We start from the raw sequence: 26,414 nt of genomic DNA, 5'->3' as shown, positions 1-26,414 counted from the left end.
TATCAAGGTTGTTTAGGACTAGGTAGGATACCTAGAATACTTAGTAGGGAAGAGTCCTCCAATGTGTTGGGCACATGAACCAGTGATGTTGTGGGAGGGTGCAGTGGAGCATGTACACCTCAGTCATGTAAAAATAGGGACTCAATGTGCTCTTGTCTTCACAGAAGTAGAGTAAGCACAATGCACAGGAATGCAGCCTTACATGTGGTGGAGTTCAAATCTGGCAGCACTGATGCCAGTAGAGGACATTCTAGAGTTGGCATGTGTTAAGTGGTGAGATCTGCTGGTCAAGGAGAGGCAGAGGTTTTTAAGGAGGGTGACAGTGAAGAGGATACACTTTTGATGGGGTGGGGGGGTGGTGCTGCATTAGATATGAAGGGCTCAGGGGCAGGGTATTAAAAATTATGGCAAGCGGTCTTTTGCCACTCTGCATCATCATATTTGTAAAGTGTACCATGTCCATGTGTAGGAAGCCACAACAGCTATTTAATCTGCCTCTTTCATGCTCATGTGTACTCACTGCTGTTTTTCATTCATCAGGTGGGTCATCACTCAGACCAAACAAGGATCCTGGCAGTCCAGCATTAACATCAGAGGGTCCCTCAGATGCTGCTGCGTCACATCCTCCCTCTGCACCTTGCTTCAGCTCAGATACTGGCACCTCAGTGGGCTGAGCACATTTTTACAGACGGCAGCACAGACTGGGTGCAGCACATCACCTTCACCTGCGCAGCTGTCGCAGAATGAGAATTCCCAGGCCCCTGACAATTTGGTGGTGTGTAGGAGACCAACAAGATGCTGAGCCCCAGGCAGATGACCAGCCTCTGGAGTTGTCCATCAGGTGGCTAACACTGAATGGGTAGCAGGAAGTATGTAGAGATCTGGAGGAGCTTCCAGAGGATTTGCATGCCCTGGTCGATACAATGGAGGAGTCCATGTGGGGCCTGAGTGCTGCAATTACCCTCCTTTCTGAACATTCTGCATCCTCCATTGAGAGATTGACGAGTCTCATGGAAAACCAGTTCTAGCAGCTCAGTCAATGGTTTCTGGGTTTGTGTTCAGATCTGCAAACCCACACACTGGCAGTGACCTCAGCAGGGGATTACCAGTGTGAGAAATTGATGAGGCACTTTGTGTTTCTGTTAGTTCTTGTACAACAATGGTGAGGAGGGAGGTACAAGCAAACTTCATGTTGGCAGATGAGCAGCAGCCATCTGCATCTGGGGGCTCCTCTCAGGGCGCTCCTGATGATGACAGTAACTTCCCCACCCCTCTGCCAGTGACGGTATTGTCTCAAGATTCTGTGATGACTGAGGAGTGTCCCACCACTATGCAGGGCTCTCCCACAGTCTCTGACAGCCAGTGGATAACTGCCAAGTTCATCCAGGCCAACAGGACAACTGAGACAGCTGCCTGCCTCCAAAGCAGCTGCTGGGGTCAGGGGAGCACCAAGATAAAGCACTCATAAAAGGTTTAAGATATCACACTAAACACAGAAGGGTGACATATTTAGTTGTGTAACTTGTGTTCTGTTGTTCTACATCACCTTATTAAATTATTACATGTTGTCCTTGTGCTATAAGTGGCATGAAGATTGGAGACCTGTAGCTCAATCCCAAAAAGTAATTGAGCATTATTATTTTTCTGTGGAGGTGCAAGTCCATGAGGGTATCAAGAGGGGCTCATGTAGTCTGAGCAATAATGTAACAGCAACTTTTAAATTATATGGAATGAGGACATTGGAAGCTGCTCTGAATGATCCTTGGTCTCCCTGGCTCCCAAAAGCTTCTTCCCTGCTGGTTCTTCAACATGGCCCTTGGCTATCCAGGTTCATCCTCGGTCTGAATTTGACTTGTCATTCGTCTAAGGCTGCCGTCCCAGTCTACCTCCTCCATCTGATCTCCCCAGAAAAGAGCCAGATTGTGCAGAGCATAGCACAATCAGTGGCATGTGATCCGGTGCATATTGAAGCGATCTCTCAGACTGGTTTAGGCAATAGAACCTTATTTTGAGCAGCCTAATCATCCCCTCGAATATGGCCCTCATGGTGGCATAGCATCTGTCTTCAGTAGGGTTCGAGGATGTCTTATAAATGCCATTAGCCATATTTTCAGTAAACCCCCCCAGCAGCCAGCCATCCAAGCAAGCAGGGGCGTTTGCAAAGCCTTGGACCAACAGAAAATATAAGATTCAGGGCAACTCCCAGGCTACCTTGCACAAACCTGAAGGATCTGCTGTTGGTGATCACCCACTAGTGGCTGTTGAGTGAGCAGTACCCTTCACGATTCACAAAGGCCCCCGGTTCTCTGACAGGTGCTTCGATCGGCACATGGGTGCAATCAATGGCATCCTGAATTTTTGGGAAGCCAGCAATAGCTGCAAATCCTCTTGCATGCTCTGCCTGACTATCCTCATCTGTTTTGAAACGTATAAAGATACTTGCCCTCCTGAAAATTGCATCCGTGACAAGTTTTATGCAGTGATGTGCTGCGGACTGTGACACGCTAGAGACCCCCTGCAGGATCCTGGAATGAACCTGAAGCATAAAGATTTAGGACAACAGTCACTTTCAGTGCTGTAGGAATATGATGCCCCCAACACAGTTGGATGCAATCTCAGGGCCTATCATAAGACCATAAGACAGAGGAGTAGAAACTAGGCCATTCGGCCCATCGAGTCTGCTCCGCCATTCAATCATGGCTGATAAGTTTTTCAACCCCATTCTCCCGCCTTCTCCCCGTGACCTTTGATCCCCTTACCAATCAAAAACCTATCTATCTCTGTCTTAAATACACTCAATGACCTGGCCTCCACAGCCTTCTGTGGCAATGAATTCCATAGATTCACCACTCTCAGGTTAAAGAAGTTTTTCCTCATCTCTGTTCTAAAAGGTCTTCCTTTTACTCTGAACATGTGCCCTCGGTCCTAGTCTCCCCTACTAATGGAAACATCTTCCCCACATCCACTCTATCCAGGCCTTTCAGTATTTTATAAGTTTCGATCAGATCCCCCCTCATCCTTCTAAACTCCATCGAGAGTCCTCAAATGTTCCTCATATGTTAAGCCTTTCATTCCTGGGATCGTTCTCGTGAACCTCCTCTGGACCCTCTCCAGGGCCAGCACATCCTTCCTGAGATACGGGCCCCAAAATTGTTCACAATATTCTAAATGTGGTCTGACCAGAGCCTTATAAAGCCTCAGCAGCACATCCCTGCTTTTATATTCCAGTCCTTTCGGAATAAATGCCAACATTGCATTTGCCTTTCTAACTACCGACTCAACCTGCAAGTTAACCTTAAGAGAATCCTGGACTAGGACTCCCAAGTCCCTTTGCGCTCCAGATTTCTGAATTCTCTCCCCATTTTAGCAGATGGAAGTTACTGTCCCCCAGAAGAAGGCGGATCCTTATTCTGCACTGCACCTCCGTCACGTCCAGATATGTAGATCTTATTTGGCATATGCTGCCCGGGGGGTAATGGTGCTTTTGCTGGTCCCTTCTCCTTTGCAAGCCTCGTTGACCTTTAACCGCTTCAGGCTGTGCTGCTTGCTCTAGTGAGTGGACACGTTGATGCTGTCTCCATCCAGCTGGCCTTCTCTCTCTTTTTATCCTCTCTTCATCTGAAGAAGACTTTCCACCTAACATAACAATTCCCATATTTAAGCAATTGGATTGCTAAAGTGCAGACTGACTGATGTTATGGCCAGGCTGTTTATGGGTCTTTAAAGACAGAAGTCTCCTTATCCCAAAACATTTTGAACAAAATGGTTTAGAAAACAATCCAGAGAATCAAAACTACACAGGCTGCTTAAAATTGCCTCTTTAATCAGTTCAATTGCCCCATTAATTGTTGTGGGTGGACTGCTGACTTTCAGGCATGTCTGTCTCCCAAAATATCATGATGCGGTGTGATGATGTTGGGACCCTCTCCCGATGTCATCACAATCTATTTTCAGTGCATTGGAAGTATCATGTGCCTGCCCCTGCACCATAAAATTCAGGCCTATGTCTTGCTGTAATTGTTATGGCACAGCCAATGGTAAACGCTGAGCTGCTCAAATCCCAAAGGGAAACTTGAAGCAACTGCCACAACTGTTTTGCAATTTGTGTAAATTTTGAGATGTATGTCTTGAATTCAATAGTAATAAGACCACCAAGTCTTACAGATTTCTTACAAACTAAATTAAACCTTTATTAAGAGAAGAAATGATTTTAAATACATACATAGATCTACAAATTACTACTATGATAATAAAAGTGTAATTAGGGATTTAGAAGTTAAGTGTGAGAAACAGGATACCCTGAACAATCCAAGTCAAAGTGAGTTTTCTTAACTTCAGATCTTTGAAGACAGTAGCTGGAAGCTTAGATGTTGAAGGCATTTCACACTTGTTAGATCTTAAAATGCCTACCCTTACACACCACCTTCGCTTCTTTATATATATTTTCCCCTTTGAATGCAAATTCCCATTGTTTCACTATGCCTTTGGACTTTACCTCTCATAATAAAAATCTCATAGTACTAATTTTACGCTATTTTACGCCCAATCGGGTGGGGCACGCGCCCGCCTGCGGGATGTAAAATCCTGCCCCATAAGTCTGTAAAGTCTTCTTTGTGCTCCACTTAGCCCTCATGAGATTCATTGTCATTAAACCCTTATTCTAATCTCCCAACTTTGATTCTGATCATTCAGCTACCTCTCCTCAGTTCAATTTTGATCAACATATCAACTGCTCCCTCTCCTCCCTTTCATTCAAAACTGCCGTCATCTGCTGGCTTAATAACCTATTACCTGTTCTGTACTCGACAATGAACATCATTTTTAACTTCACCTTCTTTTCAAAGGGTCTCAGGTGAGCATCAGTGCCTTGCTTTTGAATCCTTTAAGTTTGGTTCCTATCCTACTCACAGGAACAAAGTTGTACAGGCAAAAGTCACTAATGACATTCAATGCAATTGCAACAGTGGTACATTATCACTCAATAGTCACTCCATGGGCTTTGACCCAGTTAACCATTTCATTTTCATCCACTGGCTTTTTTCCATTGTCCATCTTCATGACATCTTCCGAACACAATTCAATTCATAACTATCTCAACATAGCCATCATATCTGCTGCAATGGCTTTCATCTATTTTTTTCATCCTTTTCCATCCTAAACGATCACCCATGACTAATACCAATAATCTATTATTAGCCCCCTTCTCCTTCCCATACATGTTGCTTCTTTGTGACATTACCTGTTTCATCTGTATGCTGATGACACCCAGCTTTACTTCTCTGCCATGACTAGCGCTACACTGTTATCTCCCTGCGTGAGAAAAAGTCATGGATGGTGTTGAACTTTCTCCAATTCAGCAATGATATGACTTACTAATTCAATCAGTCACCACATGCATTCTCCTTTTCCCAGCTATTCATTCTGGCAGAACCCGAGGGCGAGCAACCTCAATATCTTGTTTGGAGCAGAACTCAACTTCAAGCCATTAAATCATTACATCTGCTGTTGCCGCCAATCTTTCCAGCACTCACCATATTTCGCTAGTCCAAAGAAAAGGCCCTCTTGACCATACCCTTGTAATTATTGGGAATTTGCCCTTAAAAGAGCAGTCGGGGTTGAAACAATGATCTGGTCCATGAAAATTCCTTTCTATAATATGCTGCGTTTCTCTTCATGACACATGCATCTAATTTGCAATGTTACAAATTACATGCATGGCCTGAACATTAAATATTCATCATCTTTATCATGTGATTCTACATAAATAAGTCCATGACTGGATTAATCAATTTTGACATTTATACCGAGTAAATGAATCATGATATTCACATCAAATGTGCAATGATTCATTGCAAACTCTGCCATGATTAATTGCTTGTTACTGTCTATACTTACTGATACATTATAGATAATATTACATTTATATTGTTAATAAATTACATTTGTAGTATCAGCCATTTCAAAACTACACATTTCGCCAATTTCAATATGTTATGAATTATAATAAAAATTCAGTTTTTTCTGAACTTTTGAAAAATATGGGCAAATATAATCAATGTGACTTCATTTCCTGTACTGGACAATAAGCTATCTTCTAATATCCAGCATTTGGTGAAATCCATGGAATTTTCATGAAACATATTTCCTGTGTTTTTCTCCATTTGCTTTGAAGTAGAATACTGTATTCAGTGTAATTGAAATATATCAGGTCAAAACAAGGTAGAAAAAAAGGGAGGAAATTTTAAAGTGGGAAACGTGGCACATGGTGATTTAATTAGACAGGATGTGAAATCTTGATTTCCCAATAGTGGGTTAAGATGCAGAGATAAAGTCAGTGGCGTGTCAAACCTCACGTTAGCCTATGCTAGGCTTATACTTGTAATACATTTGCTTGCAATAAATAATCATTAGTGCAAAACCTTTTTAAGTGATGTCCCATCTTCCAGATAAAGTCAGCGGTGCAAAAGGATCTCATGGCACCTGGTTCACGTTTGCTTAAAGATGATGTTTTGCTGTTTTGTATAACGTCATCAGTTTTCCTTGTTTAACTCTATGACTTAAGGGAGGGGAGCAGGAGAATGGCAGCTTGCATGGAGGCTTCGTATCAGCAAGGGTGAGTCTGTGGTGAGGGGGTGGGGAGTATGGAGTGGGGATGGGATCGAATCACCAACCCCCATCCTGCCAGTGTTGACCTCAGTGCGTTGCAATGCTGGCGCTATCACCTCAGCCTGAAGACGGACTGACTCCTCCATTGTGCCTTGCAATCTAAGGAGTGCAGTGGACATCCCTTCCTGATGTTCCCTAGCTTGCCTTTGCAGCTCCAGTAACTGGGACATGACGAGTCCAGATGCTTGTCAACTGATTCGGACTCAGCCTCTGGCCTCCAGCAATCCTCTGAGTGTTGGAGACCTGGGAAGTCCCTGCCGCCGCCTGCTGTGGATCAGACAGTGTGATGCACTCACCAGATAGTGATCCTGGGGCTACTCTAAAGCTAGGTCCCACCAAGGTCTGTGTCTCTGCACTGGTGGAGGGTGTGGGTGAGTGCTATGACAGGTCTTCAGGGAGGGTGCCTTCAGATTCCTCTTCAGAGCTTGATTGGAGGCCCTGGATCATGGACACTGTCGGCTGTTTCCTAGATGTGCCTGCGAAAGCAAGGTGAGATAATTAGTGCATGGCAGTGGCCTGTGAAAGAGGACACATCACTGGTTGTCTGATGGATGTTGCACTGTTTGATCCTCACTTGGCACAGTAGCACCAGCCTCACCGTCAGCACAGGACCAGTCCCGGTCATCGCCAGCCAGCTGGATGGCTCTGTTTTTGAACTCTGTCAGAACTTTGATCTCCGGCATCTCTCCACCTGTCTGTGACCTTTCCCTTCAGTTGTGTGCCAGTCTGTCCTGCATGCATAGAGATGGGGAGAGTGTGTCAGGATGCCTGCCGGGCCGGATGATAAGTATGCCTGGCCTATGTGGCTGATGAGTGGTCTCATGGATGGGATGAGGACAATGATGGTGTATGTGAAAGAGTAAACGCTGATGTGCCTTGCACTGGCAGTGAGTGAGGGCCCTGTGGATGTGTGGTGGGTTTGAGAGTGAGAGAGTTAGGAGTGATAAAAAAAATAACTTTACCCAGGCAGAACGGAGGAGATCATTCATCCTTTTGTGGCACTGGGTGGCATCCTCCTCTGCAGGGCTTTTGTGCTGACCACCACTGCCACTGCCTCCCAAGCCAGGTTGGTGACTTTGCTGTCCATCCTGCGGCCAGAGTGGGGTTACAGCACACCCTGGCAGGCCTCCACAACATCCCGCAGTCGCTCGAGGCATTGAAGCAGGGGGCTGCAGTCTCTTTTCCTTTGCTGGCCATGTCATCCAGGCAGCGGTGGTGAGCTGGTGGCGATAAGTGCTTTGCTGGCGGCTGCATTTTAAAGATGGCAGTGTGATGCAACAGCTGGGTGATGGCGAGAGATTGAATGAGAGCCCATTCGCCATGGAAACAGCATGTTTTGCGGGAGTGAATAAATAATTAGGCGGGCTTGGGACAATACGGCGTGAAAACCAATCATTTTCGTCAGCAGCTAGGGCTCCATTTTACCTGCCCGCTACCACACTTAATGGAATTCTGGGAACATTCCATCCATACCCAATTAATTTCTAATTTTAAACCAAGTAAGAAAATGCATACATATTCTACAAAAGAATGACTGAATCCTTTGATATCCAGAAATTTACTTTATTTCCTATGGAAACTGGCTGGTTGTTTTTTTGCCTGATTTATGCAGAAAATATTAAGCTGCATCACAGGATTAACTCACAAGTACTCAGTTTCTGTTGTGCAATCAGCATCTGTCAGTAATTTGCACCTTCCAGATGCAAGTTCAGTTGTTAACAACTCAGCTGCTAAAATCAGTATAGCTGGACAACACTCTCGAGTTACAAAAACTGAAAATGCTGGAAAAGCTCAGCACATCTGACAGCATCTGAGGAGAGAAGAAAAAAGAGTTAACGTTTCGAGTGCATATGACTCGAGAGTCATAAGGACTCGAAACATTAACTCTTTTTTTTCTCTCCGCAGATGCTGTTAGACCTGCTGAGCTTTTCCAGCACTTTCCGTTTGTTTCAGATTTCCAGCATCCGCAATGTTTTGCTTTTACTCTCTGGAGTTATTCACTTACTGAACTCTGGTTTCTGATCATAACTCATTATGAAACTCATGTTGTATCTTCTTCTCTTTATTTGAGGGTGTAGAAGTCCCTTGCACTTTTTCAAACTCTGCAGCTGGTTCACTCTGATCCTCTTCCACATTACTCTCACTCAAATATTCGGTCTCATTTTCCTCCTCCTCATAGAGATTTTCTTGTTTGGCAGAATTGGGTATCCTCTGCTTTGCAAATCCAGGACGCACAATATCCATGATTGCCAGAAAGTCATAAGTAGCTTGCGGGGGTGTCCACTCTCTACCTTGCAGGAGATCTGTGAAAGCAAGTTCATAAACATTTGTCAGCACTTGACATTTGAAACATGTGCAGAGACAAACTGGATACTGTCAATAATCATATATTTGAAGCTGTTGTCTTCCATATGTAGCACAACTTATTTTCTTCTGACCCTGAAATGTGATCTTTGCAACAAAATAAAGGAATGCCACAAAGCAAACTTGCTGCATTCAGTTCAGGACTTTATAGGAGAATAATAATTATAAAACATGGTGGGAACTTAATACCTGACACCCATCTTCCAAGGCCTATAATACCCCACCATGCGAAAGGGCCAAAACAGGACACAATGTTCTAGATAAAGTTTGACCAAAGCACAATACAAAGAAAGAGTAGTATTCCTAGTTTTACATGTTCATCTACTCACTTTCACAATAACCTTAGGGCATTGTCATGGACCTTCAATGAAGGTATAACCCCATTCAGCAGTCTTGAACACTCAAATTTACACGCTTCAACCTACTCAAACCTAAGTGTAGCCCACATTTACTATTATTAAAAGATATCTGGCAAATAAGGGCCCACTCCCACACTGCATTTGGATCCACTTCAAATCTACTGTTTGTCTAAAATCTTGACACCTGCACAAATCTGTGCGTTTTCCACAAACCTGCAGCTCACTTTCCTGATGCTTTCAATCAGATATTGCTAAATAAGAAGAACAACAGGTCTAACACTGATCCTTGCAGGTACCCCATGCAGGACCTCTACCATGTCAGTGAAAATGCAACCAGTTCCTTACCGAAGTCCAAATATGCATGCCAACATCAAAAGAGTCAGCTTTTTGCTTTTTCCGCAGGAATAATTTATTTATTTTATCAAAATTTCTATCGGCTGCAAGAGGTATAACTGTGCAGCTTCCTCCCTGTCTTGTCATTGTTCTCAGTAAGTTAAGCAGTGGCTGAATGGCTCCTCTACCTTATTTGACCAAATTTGAACCATTTCAGATTCTGAATTTGACTCAGCATACATGGTTATCAAAATTCCAAATGTTGATTCATTCTCTTATTATTCCTGGTTTTGCCCTTAGGACACTGCAATGGATTATAATGGTGATGGTAATGAAACCATATCCTTCACCTAATTTCAGACTACGCTGCAGAAGTTGAGAATTCCAATGAAAAATATTTCATAGAACAAGCTCCAGAATGAGCGCACAGTTTGTAGTGAAAAACATCAGAAGTAATAAAAATACCTTTCTAACTGTTCAAAGAGTTTTATTCCAAAACCACAAGGTTTATTGTAAAATCAAGCTGGACTAGTATCTGCAAGATCATTCTTGTTACTTGAAGTCTCAAAGCAGAGTTAAAGGTTTTATTTATTTATTCTCAGGATGTGGGAAACCCTGGCAAGGCTGCAGATAGTGGCTGGGTTTTTTTTTAAATTTCTTTAATGGGACGTGGGGGCTGCTGGCAAGGCCAGCATTTGTTGCCCATCCCTAATTGCCCTTGAACTGAGTGGCTTGCCACACCATTTCAGAGGGCAGTTAAGAGTCAACCACATCGCTATGGATCTGGAGTCACATGGAGGCCAGACCAGGTAAGGACGGCAGATTTCCTTCCCTGAAGGACATGAATGAACCAAATGGGTTTTTACGACAATTGACAATGGTTTCACGGTTACCATGACTGAGACTAGCTTTCTGGGTCGGGAGCGCAGACAGAACGTTTCCTGGCTCCACCAAACTGACCCAGGACAAAGAGGCCCAGAAGTTCGAACTTTTGTTCTGAAAGGTCAGGCTGGATTAGAAGTCGGGCCCTCTGCCCCTGCAACAAGTGCAGGGGCTGCCAAGTGTGGAGGTGGGCTGGGCAGAAAGCCTGCCTCTGTGCTCCGGCACTTTGTTGAATTAATTTAAAAAATGAACAAAGCAAAATACAGCCCTCCAACCCCCACCCCTCACAGGCTCCCCACGGCCCATCCATGCCAACCCATGCCATCTCATTCCACCCACTCCCATGATTCCTCATACCCCCATGCCACCCCATGACCCTCTAGCCATCTTTGTGCCCCCTAATAGCCTATTCCACCCTATGCCCCTTTACCTACCCTTACCTAAGTGTGGTCACTCAGAACCCTGATGTCAACCCTTGCCCTACTCATTCTGATAGCCCTTTACAACCTTTGTGCCAACTCATGCCAACCCATGCCCCCCACTCACTACCCTTTGCCCTTAACCCCTCCATGCCAACTCACCTAGTATTCCACCATGGGCAAACTCAGGAGCCATGCTGACATAAAATAAAGTTGTGTGTTTAACCTAAAGACTTCACTATTTTTTAAAAAACACTCATTGATAAAAAAATCTATACATTGATATTCTTTCATCTAATTTCTTATGAAAACAAACATTTCTATTCCATAACCACTTGGAGCTGTCAATTAAACTGCTCACTTTATTGGCACCCCACTTTAATATATTAGATTGTAAAATGAGTCCTGCAGCACAAATTGTTTAATGGTAGTCCTCATGCATATGTCAACAAACATATCAAGCGCTGATTTTTTTTTTTTAAAGATTCCACACTTTTAAAAAAATTTAAAACCCAGCAGAGTTAAATTCCTTGACAGCTTTTACAGTTCCAATGAGTTTTGACAATTCAGGTGAGTTCTGACAGTTAACAGCTTTGACAGTTCTTTGAGCACTTGACAGTTGACAGCTTTGACAATTTGACAGATCCAATGAGTTTATTTAGTTTTTATGCACAATCATGTCTGATTTTATCAATCCCAAAGAGTACCTGACCTATCTCAAAGGGTGCCTTTCCTCTCCCAGAACTGTCCTGGGACCATATCCAAAAGGGTATCTTGAGTGGAGGCAGCTTCTGGTTTATATGGGCAGCTACCTCCATGATCCAGGAATGTGTTTTTTAGAATCCACACTCATTCCCCACCCTCTGCAAAAATAGCGGAGGCCAGGTTCAGGGGCTGGGCTTCTGGATTTGGGCCTCTTCCAACAGTTTCATGCAGCTGGAGGGGCTTTCCATCTGCTTGAAAATTCAGGCCTGCATCTACCACAGGCTAGTGAATCTAAGAAGATGAGGTTGTGAGACATCTTGCCCCAACCCATTATCTCTCAATCACCAAGTCTGCCTATTTCCACCTCTTAATAATACTCATATCTACCATGCTTCAGGCCATTTGCTGTTGAAATCTTCATCCATATGTTGGTTACTTCAACATTGAAATATTCCAATTCCCCTCCAGTTGGCCTCCAATCATTCATCTTTGAGGTTTCTATACCAGATGTATTTGAATTTGTCTGTTGAACTTATGAATTAAATACCATATGGTTGAAGTATTGGAATGGGCAAACGAGTTAGTAACCAATGAGGTCAATAAATTTCCAGAAGCTCTGAGAAGTAAGTGCATGTTGCTGAATTCCATTGAACGACTACTTTGAGGCCAAGTCAAAACTACCTAGCTTCAATACAAATCATGTAACGTAACGAGTCTATTAGTTGCTAGTGGTTTCTCACGACTCAAGCACCAGTAGTTTTAAAGATATGAAAGAATACATGTGGCTTAATACTAATGTGAAATTCCAGATATTCTACTCGGGGACCCTACAACTAAATGATCTGCTAATGTCATTCATGAATTTGGGATAGAATTGTTAACTATTGAGTTGCAATATTGAGTCAAAATTGTTTCACCTATTTTTTGCCAGGACAGACCATTTTTTAAGCTATATTTTATTTTTAATGTAAACTTGGCAGGTTGGCTCAGTTGGTTGTGCTCTCACTTCTGATTAACAGGTCGTGGCTTCACGACCCAGAAGACTTGAGCACATAATTTAGGCTAATATTACAGCGTAGCACTAAGGGAGTATGGCATCACCGGAGGTGCCATCTCTCACCTGAGACATTAAACCAACACCTGTCTATTTTAGTGAATACAATAGATCCCATGACATTATTTGGGAAAAAGCAAGGTATCCTTGGGCAAAATTCCTCACTCAATCAACAGCACAAACAGATGATCTGATTATTCATCTGTTGGCTGCAGGGCCTTGCTGTTTTGAGAATATTTGACAACTGTATTTATTGCTTGTAATGCACTTTGGGATGTGATGTTAATCTGAGTTCCTTTTTGTTCAGCTTTCTATTATTACCATTTGATATTGTGAAATTTACTGTAAAATGTCCAAATTGATCTATTGAACTTGCCAGTGTTACAAAACTACAAAGGCCTTAAAGTGAAGTTCAGCATCAGTTGCACAACATGAGTCAAAGAAACAAACATCAAAATAAATTCCACATATAGTGGGCATTGCCTCCAAAGACATATAATAACTAGTGTGAAAAATGAGCAACAAATACAAAACATATGGTAAAAATACAAATTTTGAACAAACAGACCTTCCAGCAAAAAAATTAAGCAAAGTATCCAATTATATAGAAACTAGGAGCAGGAGTAGGCCATTCGGCCCTTTGAGCCTGCTCCACCATTCATTATGATCATGGCTGATCATCCAACTCAATAGCCTGCTCCCGCTTTCTCCCCATACCCTTTGATCCCTTTCACCCCAAGAGCTATATCTAACTCCTTCTTGAAAACATACAGTGTTTTGGGCTCAACTACTTTCTATGGTAGCGAATTCCACAGGCTCACCACTCTCTGGGTGAAGGAATTTCTCCTCATCTCAGTCCTAAATGGTCTATCCCATATCCTCAGACTGTGACCCCTGGTTCTGGACTCTCCCACCATCGGGAACATCCTTCCTGCATCTACCCTGTCTAGTCCTGTTAGAATTTTATAGGTTTCTATGAGATCCCCCCTCATTCTTCTGAACTCCAGCGAATATAATCCTAATCGGCTCAACCTCTCCTCATATGTCAGTCCCGCTATCCCAGGAATCAGTCGGGTTAACCTTCGCTGCACTCCCTCTATAGCAAGCACATCCTTCCTCAGATAAGGAGACCAAAACTGCACACAATATTCCAGGTGTGGTCTCACCAAGGCCCTGTACAATTGCAGCAAGACATCCCTGTTTCTGTACTCAAAACCTCTGGCTATGAAGACCAACATACCATTTGCCTTCTTTACCGCCTGCTGCACCTGCATGCTTACCTTCAGCAACTGATGTACAAGGACATCCAGGTCTTGTCCCTCTCTCAATTTATAGCCATTCAGATAATAATCTGCTTTCCTGTTTTTGCTACCAAAATGGATAACCTCACGTTTATCCACATTATACTGCATCTGCCATACATTTGCCCACTCACTCAGCTTGTCCAAATCACACTGAAGCATCTCTGCATCCTCCTCACAGCTCATCCTCCCACCCAGCTTTGTGCCATCTGCAAATTTGGAGATATTACATTTAATTCCCTCATCTAAATCATTAATGTATATTGTGAATAACTGGGGTCCCAGCACCGATCCTTGTGGTACCCTACTAATCACTGCCTGCCATTCAGAAAAAGACCCGTTTATTCCTACTCTTTGTTTCCTGTCTGCCAACTAGTTTTCTATCCATCTCAATAGTACCCCCAATCCCATGCACTTTAATTTTACATGCCAATCTCTTATGTGGGACTTTGTTGAAAGCCTTTTGAAAGTCCAAATAAACCACATCCACTGGCTCCCCCTCATCAACTTTACTAGTTACATCCTTGAAAATTCCAGTAGATTTGTCAAGCATGATTTCCCTTTTGTAAATCCATGCTGACTCTGTCCAATTCTGCCACTGTTTTCCACATACTCAGCTATTAAATCTTTTACAATGGGCTCTAGAATTTTCCCCACAATCGACGTCAGGCTGACTGGTCTATAATTCCCTGTTTTCTCTCTGCCTCCCTTTTTAAATAGTGGGGTTACATTAGCTACCCTCCAATCTGTAGGAACTGTTCCAGAGTCTATAGAATCTTGGAAGATGACCACCAGTGCATCCGCTATTTCTAGGGCCACTTCCTTAAGTACTATTATATATATTACAACTAAGAAATGTTCCTGTTATCCTGCATCCTGATTTGAACATATATTGGCATTTGTTCAGTGCCACGGGATCAACATACTTGAAGTTTTGACTTACCACCATTCTTGGGGTGCCATCACCACATTCTTAGACAACAAGGGATGGACAATAATTGTGGCTATATCAGCAAGTCCCGATTACAAACTAAAATAGCTGGGCCCTGAAAATCTGCCAGGCAGCACCTGGTGTGGGTGCTGAGATACACCCACTAGGAACCTCTGATCCTAACCCGGCCAGAGTATGGGGTGTTGAAAGAGATTCTCCAAATATAATATGAATGCCAGACATCTGTGTGTGCCACCACGAATGTATCTTGGATGCCTATCAGGTAGCGGATGTAAGGAACCCTAGCATAGGGCTGCTGCTGGAGGGATCTACAGGGTGTTTATAAAATCCTTTCAACTTTATAAAAATTATAACATTTCAACTTTAATAACTTTGGATGTACATGTGAAAGAAGCAAACTGTAAAGGAAAGAATAATTCATAATGTTTTAACACAATACGGTTGAAAGTACTAGGCTTCAACTTAACTGCCTTTTTTGAATACATCATTCAATCGATTTTCCAACAATTAACTTTTTCTTCTACTTCAATTGCAATCAGTTTAAGCATCGTTAATACAGCATTAGCAAATTAACATTAAAACAAATTATGAATTATGATTTCATTTACAAATATAATCCAATGTCATCCAAAGTTATGGTCCTATGCCTCCTATTCTGTAATTGTTCCATGCTTGTACCCCACCAGCAGCACTAGCGCCACCACCAAACCCCCCCCCACCCCCCCCAAGCCCTCCACCTTTATAACAGGGCAAAAACAAATTCAAGAATGTTTGAAATCTTTATAGGTCCAGATAGGCCTGACCCATAGAGTGGGCCCCACTTACAAGGAGGATGGTATGTCTGTCTCTTTTTCTGGGCGTGCCAACTTTCAGTGGATTCCCAGGCTGTGAATGAGGGAACTTCTGGCTTGGGAGTGGCCCTCCAGCCAAAAGCCCTCTAAAGCAGGTGGCCTTGGTTCAGGTTGGGAAGGCTTTGGGCTCCATAGAAACTGGCAAGGATTTGCAATGCCCAGTATACTCACGTCCTGGCCTCACACCTGGCTTTCTCACCAAAAATACGGCTGAAGTGAACTGGAAGGTCCGTCAATTTTCATCCATCTGGTAACCATTATGCCTATATTGGAAAGACAGACTGCAGACACAGCTGTTTACATTTAGCTATTGGGAAACATTAACTTTACTTACTTTTGGGATCCTCCTGTCCTGTCTGCACCTTCTTTAACCAATGTAGCACACCCATTCTTGATATAAGTTGCCCTTCCGGAAATGCAAACACCTGGCCACTAGAACTGAGTTGCACTAAAATAAGTGCTGGCAGTTGTGGGAGGTAGTTCAAATATACTTGAAGAATCTCTTTTCCGACAGGTGTATTTCGTCTTAGTGGATTAAACATAGGAAAAAGTTATTCTCAATAAAATAACTGAACAACAGTACTAGAAAAGAATTAGTTTTATGTTATGTTATTAAAATGGAACAATGTGTGCTGCACATTTAAAAGAAACCACTACTTTTCATTTACCTGACAGCTGAAAAGATTTTTTAAAATGATACTTCAGGAATGGAAAGGAAATGTGATGTAAGGAGAGTTACATTTCAGTAAGTTCTGGGTAAGTCAAATAACAAATCAAATTCATTAGCTCTTAGTTCAAAATTTTAACTGGTAAACTTTCTACCAAATAAAGTCAGAAAGAAAAAAAAATGCAATATGACAATCAATGGTGTAACGATTCAAAAGGATGTCAGCCAGGTTGCAGAAAATTAGATGAATTGATTCCAGAATAAATTTAGTGAATTTCTAAGGATTTTCTCTTGTTTAAGTATAAGCCAATGTTTTTTTTTATTTTCAGTCAGATTAGAAATAAATTGTTTTGAGCACATTTTTATTTTCATCTACTACTTTATTAAATATTTCCTGGACAGATCATACTTGACAATGGGCAAGGCAGCTTCACAGTCAGTAGATAGATCTGAAAAGTATGTGTTTAACATTGTTATAGATGATCTTATCAAGGTAAATGAAGGTGATCAGTTTGTACTATAAGCACTCTGTATAGCAACTTCATTTAACAAGTAACAATGTCACCGTGACTGGAGCACTTGGTAACAACGTTTGTAATTTAATGTAGCAATATTACCTTATTTGTTATCTGCCTTTTTTGTTGTAAATGACTCAGGTTCAATTATGAAACATCTGAACTGAAATCTAGTTCAACAAAACCCATCTGATAATAGGTTCCATCTCTGATACTCTGATTTAAGTCATCAGCTGCTTAGAAAAGTGTTGCATCCAATGAAAAGCAAGTATATAAAATTTTTAAAATGCATCAGAAAAGCTGTTCAGTGCTTGGCAAACTTTTACAAAAATGACAAAACTCAACAATTTTGTTTCTTGTAGTGGAGGTTCATGCTACAACTGGTAAAAGAGAACTACAGATGATACAGTGAAGGAGCATTAAGAGTTAAAAAAAAGCCTGCCTGGAAATCCTAGGCTTGAAAGAAGCCTCTGCTTTTCCTGACTGAACTATGATATGAAGCTATGATATCAAGTAAAATATTCTCATTTATGCTGCTCACTCATTAACATTTTTAAAAATATATTTCCATGTGACAATATTTTTCCAGAACAATCATTCACAGAATTCAATTTGGATTTCATCAAGGATTAAATCAAATAATATTTTCTCTTGAACCCATTTTCACAATAATTGCCTCTGAACTTTATATTCAAATTTAAAAGAAATAAATTAAGAAATATTCCAAAGAAAACTCAAAAATTCCTGTCAATCTAAATCTAGAAAAAAGGATATGCCTCAGTGGATTAATATTGCCACCAATGGAGGCGTTGAGTTGGATAATATTGTTTTGGGATATGTCATGTTAACTCCTCAAGTGAGAGAAATTGCAACAGTCTGAAATCATGGTACAGTACAATGTTGGAGAAATGGCTTTTCATGCAGTGGAACAAACTACAGTGTGGCCAATGCTGATGTGAAAAGTTCTTAAAGGCTACAAGTGGTGATGTGTGCCTCCACACACTGTTTGTATTGGCTACACGGTATATAGTGTACAATAGCCTAAAATTGCATTTTGATTAAATCATACATCTTTCAGTTTGCCTTTTTGGCCTATTGCAATGTTGAACCTGTACCTCTATAGGTCAGTTAAAAATTTGTCTTTCAGGCAGGATTACACTAATCTGGATTGACAGTATAAAGTGCTCTGTCAGTTAAGGAAAACACTTTCAAAACTAGTCACAGCAGATACCAACATTCTACCTCTTGGCTCAGGTTTTCATGTGGGCTCATGAAAACCCGACCTGCGCACTTTTTCAGCCTTCCAAAACGCACATCCAATCCAAATGTCGCTTTGCCCAGGATTTTCGTCTTTTCTCAAAAGGTTTTGGTTTATAATGCATTTTGAGAGCCGCAATGGAAATGTGGGAGGAGTGTCAGTGCAGAGGCGTGCTGATTACAAGGCAGACTCTCAAAGACAGCAGCCTGGCTCCCAACATCATTTAAAGGTTCCCTAAATCTCACCCTCCACCCATCCCTATGCTACTCCATACCCCATCAGATGCCCCATATCCCCTCAGATCCTCCATGTCACTTCATGCCCCATCAGATCCCAAAGCCCCACCATGCCTCCTCAGATTCCTCATGTTGCCTCCATGCCCATGTATCCTCCATTGCCACTTATCCATTATAGACAGTCCTTAGGAGCCATGCAAAGCAATGAGAATTTTCTTAAATACAGGTGAAAAAAATTAAACATATGACAATCTAATAAAACTCCCATTCAAACACAGTGCCATTGATGCTGTAAAAAAAGCTTAATTGAAAAAAAAGTTAACCCTTTAAATGGCCATTAAATTGTGTAAATAAACAGCCATGTACTCAAACCACATCAAAGGTAGAGTATATCTTTACAACCTCATAAAACTGTCGGTCATTCCCTTGAACAACTGTGTTAACAATCCATTAGCTTTTGGAACTCAGACAAACATTCACAATCACCACAGCAACCTAAATATTAGCTTCCGAACTCCAAAGCCTGAAATTGAAAGAACGGGTGGTGTTTTCCACATTTCAAAGCAGATTATCTGTTGATCAAAGGAGGAAGCAGGATTGCTTGGATTTTATTTTATCTTTCAAAAGCAGTGGATGCTTTTTTTTTTAAAAACAGTCTCTACATTTAAATCCCAGTGCTAAACATGACAAGGGGTTTACCAACACATTTTCCCACATTTTTAAATGTATTATGGGACTTCCTCCAATGGAAGAAGTACAGTAATGCATGTCAACATTTCCACAATGTGGTCAATATAATGGTCAAATTACCTTTGCAGGACAAAGCCCTATGTTGAATCACTGCTTTAAAAACATGCTGCATGACAGTAAAGCATTTAATAGTGACATGTGAAGGTATGAAAGCATTGTACATTTACCTTTCAGAATGTTGTCGACTCCTTAGCAGGCTTCCCCCAGTGGTCACAAATTCTCCAAGGAGGTGTGTAATTTTTAGGGATTCCAAAACCTGCACCAGCACACAAAAATAGTGTGCAGGAAGAAAGACAATTTTCCTGTGGTACTCACAATGGGGACACTCGACCTCAGAAGAGGTATGTGTATGTTTTGCACTCAAGGCCTTCTCAACCCAGGGAAAGGCCATATGAAAATGATATAGGATTGGGAAGGCAGAGGAAAATTGTTTTTCCAACAAAAAAACAACTCATTTTAGCATTTCACAACCCGATTTGCAGTTCCACTGGGAAGATGAAGATCCAGCTCCTCCTGTCATGATATAGTAACCATGCACATATCAGTCAACTTTTTTTGCAGAATTTTTTTTCAGTATCATAAAAAAAACTTAACATCTTATCAACATCAGTGAACACGCCGATTGTGGTAGATTACTGCTAAAGAAGTTGAGACTCACAGGTCGATCCAGCACGTAGTGTACATCTGCACGCTTAACTTGGTAAATTCTGCAAGCTCTTCTCTAGCTTTCAAAGTCTTGGTGTCATCATTATCAATAAACAGAATGAGTAATGGTTTCAAAGGTTGGAAGTATGAAGGGAAGTTTTCCACTGTGATTTCAGGCTAAGGTTATAAAACAGGAAGTATAAAGAACATGTTAGTTTATTCAGTTGCCAAGAAATTGTGACACTTAGAATAGATACTCAAAAAGCAATTCAGAGGTACAATACTGCACACAGTCTATGACTTGAAATTATTTTACCTCTTAAGTTTTCAAATTGGTTTTCCATTTGCAATAATAAGATATATTCCATATATTCAAATTTAAAGGTAACATCTGAGCACAAATGAGAAACCTAACAAAATGTGTACATTTATTACACATTCAATGAGATACATTTAAATCCCTCCACTGAGCAGAAACAGAGCAATAGCAGGGTTAAAACAAAGGTGCTGGAGTTAATTCCCTTTGCCCACTTAACTGCCATTTTTCCTGGGCCTTCTGCTGGATGACTTACACAGGACTCTGATTCTACTTTAACTGCCTCCTAGAAGCAGCATTCACTATAGATGCTCCACCCAGTAAAACCAGAGCTAATGGTGCGGGAACAGGAAGAGAAGACATCGTAAGTGATACTCTGACAATGATTCAATAAATAAGAATGGAGCCAGGCAAGTGCAATCCCACCTAGTTGGCTCGCACTGGAGAAGCATTGGAGGAGGATGGTGTGGTCAACCACATAAAAGGTTGCAAACAGGTACTTTGTATGGTCAGCAAACTTGGATACTTTACACTCAATCTCTTCACCTAAGTCATTAATATAGATTGTAAAAGGCTGAGGCCCAAGTATTGATCCTTGCACTGCCTTTTTAGCCTGCCAATCCAAAATGTCCTATTTATTCCTCATGTTTGGGTTCTCTCTTTCTCCCTGTATTTGTGCTTCCCTCTTCCTCCCAGTTTGTGTGCGTCTCTTACCCTGTAGTTTGTGTCTCCCTCTCCCTTTCTTCCCAGTTTGTTATTCTCCCTCTCTCCCCCAGTTTCTCTTTCTCCACTCTCACATGCTCTCAGCCTCTCCCAGTTGCTGCCTCAGGATGACATGAGTTTTCATATGATTTTCTTTAGCCCTGATGCCATCATCCTCACAAATCAACAATGAAGCGTTGTTTCTGGAAAGTGCAGAAACCAGCAGGGTTCAAACAACTCAGTTTGCCTGCAAGCCATCACAGCTGATCAGTGAATGCACCTTCACATGACATCCCCTACCCTCCACACCACCAACCTCTCACACTGCTTAATGCACTACCACCCCCATCACTCACCCATCAGCAGTCCCTGGTACTCAGAACTCACACCTAACGTGCAATTACTCCACCCCACCCTCACATACGTTCCAGTAATTCCAGTCTCACACAAAACTCCCACTGCTTCCACGTACCTCCACCTATTCAGCGATCACCAAAACAAGAGTGCAACACAGTCAATGACATTCTGTCCTCTTTCTTGCAGGACAAAGGAGTCCACAATAGAAGGGAGCAGAACAGAATTGGTGGAGGACAAGAATGCCTACATCCCTTGAGGAGGCAATGGTTCTCCACAACAAGGCTGGTTGTGACAGAGTAAGCACTGTCCGGCATCATTAAAAACATTGAAGGTAATAGTATAATCCTGTCTTATGCCCCTTCTGAACTCTCAGCTCATCCTATCTGGTATGATGAGCTGCTGTTGCGGCATAGACCTCTGGCTTCCCACCCCATCCCTTTTCCCTCACTCTAACCTTCTCCTTCTGAGTTGCTGCTCTCAGACACCGAAGAACTGCTCCATCCCAGCCACAGCACACCCTGGAGGAGCAGATGAAGAGGCCCTTTACTTGATCTGATATTTGCAACCACCAGCTCAGATAGTGACAATGCAAGTACCTTGGAGCTTAACAGAGTTGGGATCAGCATGTGGTGAGTCACTGGGCACAAGTGGATTGCAGCCAGGCCAGAGGGAAATGTAGTTCATATGCCAGCTCGTTAAAGGATGAAGTCGCAGATGAGTTCTGCTACAGGGCACTCAGATAAGGACCTCGATGGGATGACATAAAGGAGGGTGCAACTGAGATGCAATGGCTGGCCTGCTGGACAGCCTCCTTTCACTGTCAAAGAGCATGGAGGAGTCTGGCTCCAAGCTAGCAGGCGGCATCATGCAGAGTCTATCCTCTCCACAGTCACTGCTCCATCTCCCTGTCATGTTAATGACCCAGATGCATTGCAACTGCAGCTCCATACCTGCTGCAGCCTGTGTGGGGCCAGGTCACAAAAAGAGTGACCAGTGATCTGGTTTTTTGGTGATGCAAAAAGTGAGCTCTGTGAAGAGTTTTTAGTCCAGAGTCCAGAGCAGAAGATTACTAGCTCCATACAGCTCAAGTGCTGTTGTTGGCTCCCTGCATCTGGAGCTCAGAGAAGGCCAGGAGAAGTAGTTACTCAATGCAGCTGGAGAGATTTGAAGCTTGAAGAAGCCTAGGAGCAGTTGGCAGCTCAGTGGAACTGAACTGAAGCTGCCTGCTCTGCAAAGCTGGGGGCAAAGGAAAGCCCATGAGTAGTGGTGTTCTGCTCATAGCAGCTAGAGACTGCAACCGTGCCAGTAATTAGATGCTGGTGTGCAGCCTTGTGAATCCAGTGGAACACAATCTTGGGAGAAGAGACTGAAAAACTGGGAGGCAAGCAGCTGTTCAGGCAGTCTGAACTGGAGCTGATATTGAGGGAAATCAGAGGCCGGATCCTCAAAAGAAAGTAGATGAAATTCCTCGTGGGGAAGACAGAGTTTAAAAGATTTTTGTGGTTCACAATGATCATTGATGTCAGAGTGGGTTGCAGAGTAAGTTTGTGGGATCTGTCTTTGTTGTGTCTGCCATTTAATGTGCATGTTCATCCATAGTTTGACTGTTAATTCATGTTTACCTCACGTTAATTCTGGATGTTAAGAGTATAAGATAGGCCAAGTTTTGACTGTTTGCTTTGTTGACTCTTGTATAATGAAATTTCTTCGGTTTGTTTAACACCATGGAATCTTGTGGCTTTATTCTCTTAGTAAATGCCTGGAAATTCAAATTTTTTTCTACAGCAAAAGTTACTGGTCCTTAACTACAACATGATGAAATCTCTTGGAATATGTCAACCCAGAGTTGACAACCCTATCGCTGCCAAAAAAACAGATCCTGAAATAATGGTTTGTAGTTTGAATCGATCTTTATAATATGCCTCCAAACATTTAGGAAGATTTCAATTGCCTGCTGTGAATGTGCTACAGAACATTGGAAAGTGGAAAGGCATGTACCACAGATGTTGCTGGAACCAAATGAAGGTTATGAAGATGATCAGCACAGACAGCTGGAGATAATAGTAAATATAAAAAACATCAAATCTTGACCTCTCTGCACAATGAATAATATGCCCCATATTATTCAACAAAATCAGGAAGCAATGAGGCACAAACACTATGATCTGTGATAGACCCTCCAGTACACCTGTACTTTTCAGTTATTTGTTCCATAACATTCCAATGTCTGATCCAATATTCACAATTTAATTCAATGCTACTCAAAATGTACATTTTATACAAGACAAACATATTACAGTGATTTCTATTCGGTATGTCCCTTTTATTCTACATGTGAAGGAGCAATGTGGTCTGTTTGCTGTTGAGTATCCTCGATCAAGAGGGAACACCCACCTTCAGATGATGGACACCCAAGGTCCGTCTTCGGTTTGGCCACTACGTTAATGATCTGTATGGCATCCGAATGCTGTCCACTCACATGTATAGAAGGTGGCATCATAATACCGCACATACAGTTACAGATAATACAAGCCAGCCTGCACGTCTCTAACTGGAGACTAAGCTCCTATAAACACTCCTGATCTCATCATTAGCTTTCTATGCCCTCTATGAAATCCTGTCTCAAAGTGCTCTGCTTTAGTTTATTAACACAGTGAAAGCCAGCTGTTACAACCTAAGAACGAGGGATTTCTAAAGTCATAATTACTGCTAATGTTCCTACATTTTATGCACTGAGATAGACACATAAGCAATGACATAATCCACAGTAGATAACAATGAAAGTGTCTTAGGAGCTCTACTCCATTACAGCTTAAGCTCCTTGCAACCTAAAAATTCACAAAGACTCAGTACTGCGCAGAGGAGTCAGGCTAGATTATGCACTCAAGTGCTGGAGCGTGGTTCGAACCCACAATCTTCAGACTCAGGGGTGAGCGTAATATAAAAACAAGACTGACACTTGGGCAGTGCTGTATTGCTGACAAAGCCTTTTCTCAGTTGAACTGTTGAACTGAGGCCCAGTCTGAGGGCTCAAGGAGATATACAGGTTCACATAGCATTATTTCAGGGAAGGGCTGGAATTCTCTTGGTGCCTCAGCAAACATTCCTCACTAACCCAAAACCAGAACAACTTATCATGTTATATGCTCATTTGTTGTTTGTGGAGACTTGTGTACACAATGGATGTTGTCTTTCCCTACAAAACAATGACTGCACAACACAGTGATTATAAACCACTGATTACAAAGCTATCCTGAGGCATTAAATGATTTTATTTTTATCCTTGCTCCACAACTTTATGACTCAAAACCGAGAATTTACCAACCCAGCCAAAATACATTTCAATTTAATGATAAATTTAAATTACAATCAAGAATTAATGTTTCACTCACATCACAATATATAATGTGAATATAAATGTACATTGCGCAAATATTTAAAACATTAGTATTGAGAATATCAGAAGTGATGTGAATCTGTTTAAATGCTAGCAATTAGCATTAAAAATACTTACCAACTTTTCCAACATGGCACTCTTGACTGCAGATACAATGTCTTCTGTGCTCAAGCTATCAAGGTGAATACCTTCTATGTGAGATTCTTCATTCCTAACAAATACCAGAGCTGGTAAAGCCGCACCAAACTTTTGAGAACTGAATGAAAATGCAACATTTGACATGATGGATTAAAACAAAGAACCACTTTGTTAAACACATGTAACACATTTTTAAAAAAACTTTTCCTATTTTAGCTTAAAAATAAAACAAAATAGAATATTTCTGAAAGAATTCCCATTCCAGTTTGTATTTATCAGCAACAGGCACATTTATACAACACAATTTTTTAAAAGAATTTGTACACGTATTGCAGGAATCATACAACCGGAGAGGAAATGTTACTATAAGCTACAGAGTAAAGATATGTTTTATGATACTGTTTGGACAGAATCCAAAAAAACATTCCTTGTGGAGTTTGCAGACCCTATTAACTTACCATAATGAAACAGTCCATGCCCATTTGCAGAAGATAAGGGCAAAATTCAGGCTTGGGCTGATTTGTGAGAAGTGCATATGTGCTAGGCAGTGACTATCTCCACAAGAGGATATCTAACCATGTCCCCTTCACATTGAAAAGCATGACTTTCATTGAATTCCCCTCCAATGACATCCTGAGGGTCACCATTGCCCAGTGTTCAACTGTCCTCTTCTCCCTTCCTAACACTATTAAGCCACATGCCCCCAAATTTCCATTTCTTTCAAGCTACCTCCTGTCTATCTGCAATACTTTCCTCACAATATTTCCTACATCTATGAAAGTGGGCAAGAGATGAAATTGACTGCATAGTTAAACAAATTATGTGGTAATCAAGGATAGTGTTATACAGTTTCATGCTAATTTGGATTAATCATAGTACTCAAACTCAAAATTTCTCATAAATGTTCTCATAATATTTTCTGTAATAAAAACACAAACTGACATAGCAAATAGGAGCAGGGGTAGGCCATTCAGCCCCTTGAGCCTGCTCCACCATTTAATTAGATCATGGGCTGTTCATCTGCCATTTTGTTGCACTATCCCCAATCCCTTGATATATTTAATATTTGGAAATCCATCAATCTCTGTCTTGAATATATTCAATGATTGAGCCTCCACAGCCCTTTGGGGAGAATTCCAAAGATTCACCGCCCTCTGAGTGAAGAAATTCTTCCTCATCTCAGTGCTAAATTTAAGTCCTATTCTGAGACTGTGCGCCCTGTTTCCAGAAGCCCCCAGCCAGGGGAACCATCCTTTCTGTATCCACCCCATTGAGCCTTGTAAGAATTTTGTATGCATCAATTAGATCACTTCTCATTCTCCAGAAAAAGTGTCATATGGACTCGAAACATTAACTCTGTTTATCTCCCCACAGATGCTGCCAGACCTGCTGGGTTTTACTAGCATTTTCTGTTTTTGTTTCAGATTTCCAGCATCCGCAGTATTTTGCTTTTATCTCAATCTTCTGAGCTCTAGAGAATATAGCCCAGTCTCCTCAAAGGACAATCAAATGCCACAAACAATGACTTTGATCATTATAAATATCGT

The 26,414-nt window shown here is 41.7% G+C and overlaps 1 protein-coding gene across 3 annotated transcripts in view; it reads right to left on the bottom strand.

The window, feature by feature from the left end:
* Nucleotides 1-8,568: 8,568 nt before the first annotated feature.
* txndc16 (thioredoxin domain containing 16) overlaps nt 8,569-26,414 on the bottom strand; it is a 134,097-nt gene continuing 116,251 nt past the window's right edge. For 2 of the 3 annotated variants that reach the window (XM_041215252.1, XM_041215250.1), the window contains 4 exons: nt 24,847-24,985; nt 19,971-20,134; nt 16,221-16,411; nt 8,569-8,969 (listed from right to left, as the gene is read on the bottom strand). In XM_041215252.1, the coding sequence (XP_041071186.1) occupies nt 8,689-8,969; nt 16,221-16,411; nt 19,971-20,134; nt 24,847-24,985 (775 nt within the window). In that variant the 3' untranslated portion in view covers nt 8,569-8,688. The remainder of the gene's footprint in view (nt 8,970-16,220; nt 16,412-19,970; nt 20,135-24,846; nt 24,986-26,414) is intronic. The other variant, XM_041215251.1, reaches the window with a different exon arrangement.

Source organism: Carcharodon carcharias, chromosome 20 (assembly GCF_017639515.1).
Source record: "Carcharodon carcharias isolate sCarCar2 chromosome 20, sCarCar2.pri, whole genome shotgun sequence".
NCBI lineage: Eukaryota > Metazoa > Chordata > Chondrichthyes > Lamniformes > Lamnidae > Carcharodon > Carcharodon carcharias.
This window is presented reverse-complemented; position numbering and strand designations above follow the sequence as displayed.